The 11,323-nt window shown below is 33.6% G+C and overlaps 3 protein-coding genes across 5 annotated transcripts in view; 1 reads left to right on the forward strand and 2 right to left on the reverse strand.

Moving 5' to 3' along the window:
- On the forward strand, positions 1,121-2,067 carry LOC107608553 (alkylated DNA repair protein alkB homolog 8). Its single transcript, XM_016310318.2, has one exon. The coding sequence runs from the start codon at positions 1,310-1,312 to the stop codon at positions 1,985-1,987; it is 678 nt and encodes a 225-aa protein (XP_016165804.1). The 5' UTR covers positions 1,121-1,309; the 3' UTR covers positions 1,988-2,067.
- Positions 2,057-5,089, reverse strand: LOC107608552 (ubiquinone biosynthesis O-methyltransferase, mitochondrial). The gene is made up of 9 exons (XM_016310317.2): positions 4,677-5,089; positions 4,262-4,351; positions 3,776-3,854; positions 3,403-3,480; positions 2,937-2,985; positions 2,799-2,848; positions 2,576-2,725; positions 2,338-2,418; positions 2,057-2,239 (listed from the first exon to the last, which is right to left on the reverse strand). Exons 1-9 carry the CDS (start codon positions 4,892-4,894, stop codon positions 2,126-2,128), a joined length of 909 nt encoding a protein of 302 aa, XP_016165803.1. The 5' UTR covers positions 4,895-5,089; the 3' UTR covers positions 2,057-2,125.
- The window catches only part of LOC107608549 (serine/threonine-protein phosphatase 5), a 4,881-nt gene continuing 727 nt past the window's right edge, over positions 7,170-11,323 (reverse strand). The window contains exons 2-14 of one of the 3 annotated variants that reach the window (XM_016310313.2): positions 11,206-11,254; positions 10,938-11,093; positions 10,462-10,631; positions 10,304-10,375; positions 9,834-9,984; positions 9,619-9,727; positions 9,408-9,525; positions 8,830-8,977; positions 8,266-8,514; positions 8,011-8,136; positions 7,841-7,941; positions 7,629-7,703; positions 7,170-7,462 (exon numbers count right to left, since the gene is read on the reverse strand). In XM_016310313.2, coding sequence (XP_016165799.1) covers positions 7,403-7,462; positions 7,629-7,703; positions 7,841-7,941; positions 8,011-8,136; positions 8,266-8,514; positions 8,830-8,977; positions 9,408-9,525; positions 9,619-9,727; positions 9,834-9,984; positions 10,304-10,375; positions 10,462-10,631; positions 10,938-11,007 — 1,449 coding nt within the window. In that variant the 5' untranslated portion in view covers positions 11,008-11,093; positions 11,206-11,254 and the 3' untranslated portion in view covers positions 7,170-7,402. Of the gene's footprint in view, positions 7,463-7,628; positions 7,704-7,840; positions 7,942-8,010; positions 8,137-8,265; positions 8,515-8,829; positions 8,978-9,407; positions 9,526-9,618; positions 9,728-9,833; positions 9,985-10,303; positions 10,376-10,461; positions 10,632-10,937; positions 11,094-11,166; positions 11,255-11,323 lie in introns of all 3 variants that reach the window. The other 2 variants (XM_021107010.1, XM_016310314.2) reach the window with 2 other exon arrangements.

Genomic DNA, 11,323 nt, shown 5'->3' on the forward strand with positions numbered 1-11,323 from the left:
CTTTTAAAAATCTAATTATCTTATGGGTTTAATTAGCTAATATATGCCTTTAGGACACATGATAAGCTTATTATTAATAGAAGATTTTAAATTTTTTTATTTAATAGATACAAAATAAATGTATTAAAAATTTTAATTTTTTATATTTTTAATAAAAAAATTTTAATTTATTTACATGACAAAGATCAAAGTTGAAACTAAAATGTGGTTCATATTATTATTCAAAAATCTTATAATTAGAACAATCCTAATGCCTTACAAGTAAATTAGATTAAATTTTGGTGTTAAATGAAAATGTTGAAACTTGAGAGAGATAAGAATGAAGGACAAAGGAAATGTGTATATGTTGTTGCATTTGTAGATGAGATGAGATGATGACATCAAGACTATCCATTCATATCGCTTGCAATGAAGCTAATTTAAGTTGCCTTTCCCCACACACAAACACACACTTATTCCGGGTCTAAAGGGTTAACGGTATAGTTTCCCAGTTTCCCTAATGTCTCGTAGTTAACTTGGTGCTTTCATGCACCTCATTATCAAATTGTTTTTTTCATAATCTCCCCCAACTTGATTGTTATCCGGCTTGGATTAGAACTTCATTTAAAAATTTGTTATTGACTAATAAATTATTTTATGTATAAAATAAAATTCAAACGTTAAACATTTTATTTAAACAAGCTAATAAATTAACTATTACACTAATTCAATTGGTACCTCATTATCTAATCTAATGACGAAAAATTAAGATTTTGCATAGATTAAAACTTAAAAGAATGTGATAATATATATTTTTTAATTTTGATATTGGAAAGATGGTAGTATTTTACAGCATTATTGGAATATGGTATGTTTAATTAGAATGTGAAAAACACAAATTGGACCAATAATTTGCCATTTAAAACACAAAAGTACCTGAAATTTTAAAACTTTTATAATGCACAAATCTAATTCTCAAATTTATGTATCTCATCAAAATCGAATCCTCATATTTCATTTTTTTTTTGGGTTTACCTAAATGGTATCCCCCAAGGTTAAAAACTAATCCGTTTATCGCTGGTTAATGAGTTGCTGCATGCACAAGACAGGATTCGAACTCTTGACACTTGTTTAAGCAGACGAGTGAGCTGACCACTCGTATTTTTTAAAATGATGAAATCAATCCACCTCTACGAAAACGAGCATGAGTATTTTGGAGGGCCAAAATAAAAATGAAAAGCATGTAGGGCTTAGTAAGCCCGTTTCTGTAATGTGTTAAAAACCTAGTCGCCAAGAAGAACAAAACACACCACTGATTCATTCGACGAGAATGGATGAAGAAGAAGAAGAAGAAAAGGACGAGAAAGCCGTGTTAGAACAAGTCTTCGGACCCTCATCATCATCATCATCATCATCAGAAGAAGAAGAAGAAGAAGAAGAGAAGTTGCAGTGGGTGGCAATAGAGCAAGTTAAGGGTCTATGGATATGCACCAACTTCCTCTCTCACCGCCACCAAACCCACCTTCTCTCCGCCATCAACTCCCACAACTGGTTCACTCCCACCACCAACAACAACCAAGCCATGCTCTTCGGCCACCTCCCTCCCTGGGCCCACCACCTCTCCCACCTCATCCGCACCTCATCTGCCTCCATTCTCCCTCAACCTCTTCTCTCCAGAGAACCCTTCTTCGACCAGATGATCGTCAACATGTACCTTCCCGGACAAGGTATCTGCCCCCACGTTGACCTCTTGCGCTTCCAAGACGCCATCGCCATTCTCTCTCTCGAATCTTCCTGCGTCATGCACTTCACTCCCCTTCACTCCGATTCGCTTCAAGTTCCCGTTTTGCTCACGCCGGGCTCCTTGGTTCTCATGTCAGGGGAAGCCAGGTACCAATGGAAGCACCAGATAAATCGCAACCCTGGATTTCAGCTCTGGCAAGGAAATGAATTGGAACAATCTAGAAGAATCTCCATTACTCTCAGGAAACTCTGCCCTGATCCATGAACTGAATCGAATCCAACCAATCCAAGTCGAACCGATCTGTTATTTTAGTTTTGTATTGAGCTTTTGAAAGGGAAAAAAAAGATTGGATTTTTATTCAGTGTTGAATGAAAAGTTTGTGTTTTTGTTTTTGTAATGACATTAGATAGCGTTTTGGCTTTTGGTTGCAAAGGCGATGAAATTGACACTGATATCATCTGATAATAACCATCTTCCTGTTAGAGGGTTGTACACAAATCCTGCCATCTCCTCCACCTGTGTTAATCATGTTTTAGAAGCTGGTTTAAACTCAAAACAAGCTGACTGGAATTCAGATTAAGGTGCAAGTGAATTTGTTGATGCATTTAGCTTACATTGATGCCAGCACGATGTAGGATCATGGCTAGTTCTTCCGGGGTAAGAAAGGAGGACCATTGATGTGTGCCTTTTGGAAGCTGCAACAATATATCCAAATCCAATTAAAATTATAATATTGATATGCTAGTTACCAATTCAAGTGGAGTTCCATTATGCATCATATGTATGTTGTAACCAAGATTGTTTAGGAAGAAATGATGTAAAACTGTGGAGTCAACAAGAAGAGTGAGTTACCCAGTGGAGAATGTATTCTGCGGCAACAATGGCAGTTGCATATGCTCGCATTGATCGATTGATTGTTGATACAACAGTGGCTCCATCTGGATTTGTTAATGCTGCCAGAGATTTGCAGAACTCTTCAGGATTCGCAACATGCTCGATCACCTGTGAACATTCAAAATGATCTTGATATGCATAAACCCAATGAGAGCTGAGGAAGCAGAGAGAGATAGAGTACCTCTAAGGCCATTACTGCATCAAATGTTCTTCCTTCTTCAACTAACTTCTCTGATCAGTTACTTTTATCAACTTAGTCAAAAAAGGAACCCACACAAAGCAATACTCAATAAGAATGAATTAAGATGTGTGTATGTACCAGCTGTTGTGCAACAATACTCAATAGTTGATGTCGTTGGATCCAAATCCTGTGAACAAACAATAATAAAGTTGCCAAGCTAATAGTGAAGATGTAATGGACCAATTTTTCTAAAGGTAGCAAGAACTTCATTCACTAATGTAACCCAGTCTAGCTTTTGTTTGTAACATATTTATAGCAATAAAACCGTGGATCATCCCATCTAAGAACAAAATGATAAGTGTGAAATATAACAAATATTAATTTTTCAAACATCATAGTCTTCCAAAAGAAAAAATTAGCAAATTGCATAATCTCAGTGGAAATATGTTAAACATAAACATAGAAATAAAATGAAGCAAATCATGACACAATAAGAAACTTGATAAAATTTTTGAAATACACCGACAAATAAGAGCAACGTTATATGAGTTGACGCATAAATTGATTGTAAATTTTCAATGGACAAATTATAGGATAAGCATACAGCATGAAGTCGAGCAATCTTGATATTCTTCTCTACAGCATCGACGCCTGTCACGGTAGCTCCCAAGCGAGCCAATGGCTGAAGACCAAAGGAGAGTATAACTATAAATGAGGATAAAAAGAACACTGATTTCCAGTTGGAAACATAATAATCTTAATGAGTAAGAGTAGGATAATATGCATCAAAGAAAGACATCAGGTTTCCACATTTCTATCTAACAATTAACAAATCTAGTCAATTTGTTACCAAATTTTTACAATTCCAGGTTCCTAGCTAACAAATGTGACCTCCAAATCCCCACATTTCCGTATTGGCCAGCAGATACAAAGAACAAGCGTTTTTTCACTATGTCACAACAAGGAGAAAAGGATACCTCAGAAAGAATTCCTCCTCCACACCCTACATCAACAATTTTAAGTCTTTCAAAGGGTCGTGTACTATAAGGGTCCCTCCTGAGACAAGAAAATTACAATTACTAATTTATTAACCATATAGCATCAAAAGGACAAAATATATATCATTACTTCCATTGTTCTCTATATTTATCTCTTTCTATCTTCATTTGGCATCAAAAGTGATTCTATCAATGGTTTTTACTAACAAATACTTTTCCACAGTCATCTCTTTTCATATCCTCGTTTGAATCAATACTTTTACATTATAGCAATAATAAATATCTAATCTCACATCTGCTACAAAAAATGACTATGCTATCCCAATAAGTAAACTAGTAGTATCTGGGAATCTGAGCAAGTGGTAGTACATACATGATACATGCATAAAACAATGGAACTAAATGGATTGCAAAATGAATCATTAGTACTATATAGGGATTATAAGCACAAAAGAGGTGGCTTACTTAAAATGTCGACAGAGTGTAGACCTGATGAAAGCAAGTCTTGTAGGATTCATGAGATGCAAAGGTTTGAAAGGGCCTTCAGAATCCCACCTAGTTATGCAGGCAAAAATACAAACAGATAGAGGACATCCATTATATTAGCCAGACATTCCTACCATTATTTACAGGAACTCATACCCTTGATTCTATAGAGATCTAACAAAAAGAAAATTGCACAATTGCAGCAAATTCACTATAAACAGAATTCAAATGGTTCCAGAGCAAATTATAATAAGCTTTCAATTCTAATTGTTCCATTACCACTACTAAGAAAAAGGTTGCAAATTTCACATTCTCCAATTGGAAAAACCAAAACCCAGATTCCAAAACGTGATTTTTATGTATGTGTGCAACAAGAACCAAATAGAAAGCTAACCAGGTATCAGAAATGGCGGCAAACTTGGCGAGCTCGTTGTCCTTCAAGGAAGATGAACCTGAATGAGGATCTTTATCATTAGCTTTGGAACTCTGAGAGGGAGAAGGTGATGGAGCATGGGAGAAGCACCTAGTGTTGGTGAGATGCAGAGTGGAATTAGCAGAATTGAGGAAGCGACGATGACGAAGAATGCGGTGGATGGTGACGTTCAAAGCCATTCACGAAAAGTACTGTGTTGGATTTAGGGATTAGGGTTTAAGGGTGCAAGCGGGAAAGTGATGCAAAAAACGAGTCTTTCTTCTGCTTCAAGCTTCACCGGTTCAGGGAAAGGAAGAAGAATGGAATATCAGTCACTGTTTCGAGCGGTGCCACCGGTTACACCTCTAGCAAATAGCAATGAAGGGTGGTGGCATAATGGTAAAAGTCCAGTTTTTATTTTTAAATAATTTAATTATGACTTTAATGTTTATATATGAGAATTTGACATAAACATCCAATCATGTATTATATTATTAATGTATCAATAAAAATAATTAATTTTTAAATTTAATAAATAAAAATTATTTAAATATATGAATTTAATGAATTAATAGTGTAAAGTGTTTTACACAGTTGTATAATTATATTCGATCTTTTGAATGATCATTCATGCAATTAATGTGAAAGATAATTATTTTTATTGATGTAAATTATGTACTGTTTAATTAATTATATAAAAATTTATACTATCAATATATTAAAATTAATTATATTAATTATATTTAAATACAAAGACTACATTTGTTTACAGATATGAGATATTAAGATAAAAATACAAACACATAAAATTATATTTGACAAATAAAATATAAATAGAGACATTATATCCAACAATACTGAATTAGTATATTTTATATTTTTTTAAAAGACACAAAATATTAATAAAAATACAACTTACTTTTTAGTTTTCTTTTATTATTCTTATTAAATTTTTATATAAAAAATAAAAGTAAAATAGACTTTTATAATTTGTTCTACTTTATTATTAAACAAAATACAAAAATATGTCTTTATTTTTTGTTGTTAGTGTGTTATCTTGTCATGTTATCAAAACTTTTTTTTGTTGCCCACAACATCAAAGCTCCATTTAAGAATCTATCATTAGCCAATGAATTGTTGTATGCATAAGATAAAATTCAAAAAAACGCAGCCAAGAATATTAGCCTCTTAGTATTTTAATAGAGAAAAAAACTTTGAAAAACTTATCAATTTCATCTTACTAGTAACGATTAGAAAGAAAACTTATGCGAGCCAACATGTAAATGTTTTACATGAAGCTCAAACTAATTTTTAAGTATATAAAGTAAAATATGAAACTCATAAGAAAAGTAGATATCCCAATTACTTGAATTACCTCGGTGTTGGATTTGCCTATAGATTAAGTGCGTGAGTGATTTTTTTTTATTTTTTTGTGCCAAAGTAACTTAGAGTGATATTATTGGTGATTAAAAAAACCTTAAAATATAAAATTTGAATAAATTTAGGCATGCCCTTATAAGCATAAGATATATATGTCTTAGGATAATACCTTCATATTACGCATATACAAAATATAATTACCAATTAGCCACCACACATAAAAATTCATAATTGTTATTTCATAAAAAATATCATTATACTACTGTAACACAAATTTAATTATTAATCATTCGATTATTCTAGTGGTTAATTATTTAGTTAAAAAATGTACAAAACAACAAGTTTAAATATACACATTCATAATAACTAATTTAGTAATTAATTTTTAACGTACATTAAGCATCCATAACGTTTTTTGTTTAGATATACACATTCTTCCCTACTCTTTTATAATTAACATATTAAGTATTTAAATAGATAAAGTCCACAAATGCATAATAATTAGGGCTGTTAAATGGGCTAAATTTATTGGGTCAGCCCGTTTACCGTTTAAATGGGCGAACTTTGTCTCTAAAATTAAGCTTGTTTAAATTTCGGGCTGAACCCGATTAACCCGAAAAAAATGACGGGTTAAACAGGCTAGCCCACAGGCTAAACGGGTGGCCCGTTTAAATTTTTTTTACATTTTTTAAAAAAAGTAGCACTTTTAACTAATATTTCTCCCGATTCGATCCGAAAATCTGACCCATCAACTAAAAAAATATTATTTTTTAATGGTTTTTGACCTAAAAGTGGTATTTTTTATCAAAAATACTTTTCAAAAATAAAATAAAATGATAAATGGGCTGGCCCGTTTAACCCATCAGGCTGACCATAAACGGTTCGGGTTAAAAAATTCTAGCCCGCGAATAAAGCGGGCTTAAATGGGTTAGCCCGTTTAACCCACGGGCTTACGGGCTGGGCCTAAATGGGCCGGGTTAGCCCGTTTGACAGCCCTAATAATAATCTAATAACTTCCTTCAAATTCAAGCCAAGTCAATTTCTACCAGCTCTACAATATGGGATGCAAGTAGAAAAATATCACCAAGTTTCAAGTGACCATAATTTAACTTTCCTAAACAAGTTATAACTAAATATTTCGTTACACAACTACACTTAACAACCAAGTGTATTACAAGCACAAAAAAGAATTCTAACAATGTACTAAAAAAATAAATAAAAAAAAAACAAGAGAGAGAGAGAGAAACCTATGTATATTCTATCTTTGGAGGCATAGTAGAGAGACCACAAAGCATAAAGCACCAGTAGTTCCAGTTAGCTACCTAAAACTATGAAAATAACCTGAGAAAGTTGTTTGCATAAGCCATTGGCTTCACATCAGGGTGTGGCTGAAAATTCAACAAAATCCAAAAACACAAGAATCTCAGCATCAGATTACTTGCATTTAAAGCTTGAAGCTTTAAAAATAAATTTCATAGACCGGGAAATTTTATTTGAAGAAATGTACAAAATTGGAACATTGTAGAGAAGACTAAGATTACAAAAGATACTAACCACTGCTGAGAATGTAACAATGTTAGGCTTCAAAGCAGGTGCTTCAAACTTAATAAAGGCACCTTTGTTCCCCATCTGCAGCATACAATGAGCAATCGATGCGATTTAGATTTTAACCTCGTGGAAACGTGACAATTCATTTGAGTAAAGTTCCATGAAATTTAGTACGAAAAAAGAGGTGTTTAAATTCAGAAGTACAAGGGTTTGATTACCTGGTCACAGTAATTTGGAGCAGAGAAAACAGTTATGAGTTTACCATCATGATCAATCTCGTAGCCCTCATCCTTTACTTCATGAGATCGTACAACTAAATCTGTGAAGTGGTGGTGTTAGAAGTCAAGAATTAAAGAACAAGCAGAGCAACAAATCAATGAACACATACCTAAGTTATTATCTTGCAAAAACCTTTTCGTGACATCCGCACCGAAAGAGAGACCTACGCCCCTCTTGCTTGGACCTCTTCCAGGGAGTGGTTGCGGATCACTCCAAAGCAATTCACACATCAGTCCTACCCACGCCAAAGATAGGAAAATAAGACTACCATGCTAACACGGAAGACTACATTCTTTTATGCCTTTAGTATGTAATGTTATTATGTTAGGAGGAAATGGAAAGGGGAAAAAGGATGCATCAAAACCTTCTTCTGGAGGCTCACAGAATCGGTCAATTGCTCGGATATCAGACAGTTTGACCCCATCCACACTAAATAGACCTCCATGAACTATGAAAATTTTCTCATTTATCAAATGAGCCAAGGGTAAACAGCAAAATACTTCTGAAAACAGTTCCACGAATGTTTCATTCAACTTTGAGCGCACCTCGCCCTCAAAACCATATATCTTGTTCATGTTCTTACTCTCATGATTTCCTCTAGCTAGATACATGCCTGAAATTTACATGAAAATACTATAAGTGCGATTCACAGGAAAAATATACATATAGATGAAGCTGATTGGGGAGTACACTAGGATTCGTTCCAATCCAATCACAGAGAAAAGTATATAACTTAGTTGAAACTACACTACTGAACACTATAATTTGTGAGGTTCAATTTCAAAATGAGGCATAATGGGATTGAAGTGAACATCGAATATCATCAGAAACTTTCTTCGATTCTAACAATTCCTGACGAGCATAAAAATTTATAACGTGCCAAGAAAATATAGGAAAGCTTTCAGACTAATTAAGATCTGAGGATCACCTGAAGGACACATGCACTTAAATGCAAACAAAGTGAGGATGACCTCCACAGAAAATGATCCTCTATCAACAAAGTCACCGTTAAATAGGTATGGATTCTCTTCAGAGGGAAGCCCGTTGAGCTCAAAAATATTCAAGAGATCATAGTACTGCAGGATTAGTGAAAGAAAATTGAAAAGAATTAAGAAAGAAAACAAAGTTAAAAACAAATACGATAGGCAAGCAACTAGGGTCACTTTGATCAAAATATTATTACATTTCACTGTGCTTGAGAGAATGTGCAGAAGTTATTACATTAGCAACATTTGAGAAATATCAAATTAGAAAAAATAACACAAACTGATATTTCATCATTAATCACGAATGGCATTACTGTAACAACACAAATATACAATCCACATCATTGACGAAACTTAACTTTCTTTTCAAGTTAATCATTGTCTAACTACATAAATTCTTTTCTGGAGTCCTACTCTTTGTCTGCACAAAGATGTGGTACACAAGTATCCATATCTGCTCAACACATTTTCTATTTTTGAATTATTGCTAACAAAACTTTAAACATACATACATCCATACCTGGCCATGCACATCACCACAAACAGTAAAATGTTTGCCATCGGGAACATTTATATCCACAAGAGAAGGCAAAGCTTTCAACATTTCTCTGGTTTGCAATACAATCTGGAATGCATAACTAATACAAGAACCAAGACAAAACAAGCAAAGTTAGTAAGTGATAACACTTAAAGAAATTCAAAGTTATTAATGAACTCCTATGCTTAAGTACCATTTGTGTAAGCACTTTTGATTCTTGAAATCATCCATCATTTTCTTCACAAAATCCAAAGTAACAACATCCCCCTCTATTCTTGCTCCTGAATATTGTGGCTCCACATCTAGCATCAAAACAAACTCCAATTTTTTCATGCCCACGAATGAATAACTGCTACAGCTATAGAATAGATGAGGGACATAGAAAAGATTCCATATTTAACATAGTACCTATAGAATGGAAATCTATGGAGTCGGCTATTGGACGTCTTTGATGCTCTGGCACAGCAATTGCTTCTTCAAATTTAAGTTTCATAACGGCTTTTTCACACTCCTTCAATTTCTTTGATGCATCAGTGTCATTTGGGCACATTTTCTTGACCTATTTCAATATAAGAAAATCAGATCAAACACATTTGGACATTATATGCTAAATAATATCATAAGTGAGGTAATCAAAGTTGTAATGAAGGGGCAAATCAAATAAATAAGAGAATTGCATGACTTTAAAGATCTCACAAACAACACCAAAAAAAAAGAAATATTATTATTATTATTATTTTAGAAACATGAAAAATGAAAGCAATGAGAACCAACCTATATGTATTCAGCAATGTAGCAATACCACAGTTTTATATTTAAATGAGCCATGACCTGCAACCTTTTTAAGAAAACAGACATTTATAATTGCATATAATCACCTGCTGAAAATCTTTTAGAGCCTCCTTGAATTTTCCCATAGCAAGATGAGCTGCACCTCGCCTATAATACCCCTATAACAAGTAACCATAATCAGCACAGAGAAATTTTGGTAGATAACTAAATGCAAGCAAACCTAAAGTTCTAGGAAGTGAAGCACCTTTGAGTATTTAGGATCAACTTCAATTGCCCTTGTAGCATCTTGTATGGCACTACCGTATTCCTCAAGCCGAAGATGCGCAAAGGCACGATTAGCATAGTAAACCGCATTTTTATCGTTTAGTTCAATTGCTTGCGTATATAGTTCAATAGCTTGAGTAAATCTGTGAGCTGAAAAGCAAAAACATTGGATGATCATTCTTTGAAATAAATAAAAGAAAATATAATAAGAATAAGAAATAAAGAAAAGGCAGAAAGCACCATGTGCCAGCTCCTTTGCAATATAACGTCATATGCAACAATTAATGAAAAAGGAAAAGATGACAACATTAATTCCATTCCATACACTTCCGATATTTGCTATTCAATAAACTACCGAATACTAATATACTACGGATAAAATTGAGCAAACTCAATTATTCAGCTGAAGAAAGTAAATGGATCATATTGTCGAAAAGTGGAATAAGCATTAATCACCATTGAATGCTTCATTCGCAGAGCGCTTGAATTCTTCAGCTTTCGAAACGTTAGAATTGTCAACTTCCATATTGAGAGAACCTTTGTTGCATACACTGAATAACTTCAAAATATAACTACATCCATCTTTCCAATTCTCACTTTATAATGCTTGACCTGTTAGAATAAAACAGAGAACTCAGAAAGGGTAAAACTTTAACTACTAATCAGGGAAAAAAAAGGTCTTTACAAGTGAAGGAGCTATATCATAAATTCGTGATTCGGAAACCTCTAGTTTAGACTAACAGGTAGAAATCACCACAACTTTGAGATCGACACTGAAACAAGACAAATAAAGATGGAAGGTCATAGTAGAAGCAGCCATGCAATAACAACAATATATGATA

This window comes from Arachis ipaensis, chromosome B07, assembly GCF_000816755.2.
Source record: "Arachis ipaensis cultivar K30076 chromosome B07, Araip1.1, whole genome shotgun sequence".
Lineage (NCBI taxonomy): Eukaryota > Viridiplantae > Streptophyta > Magnoliopsida > Fabales > Fabaceae > Arachis > Arachis ipaensis.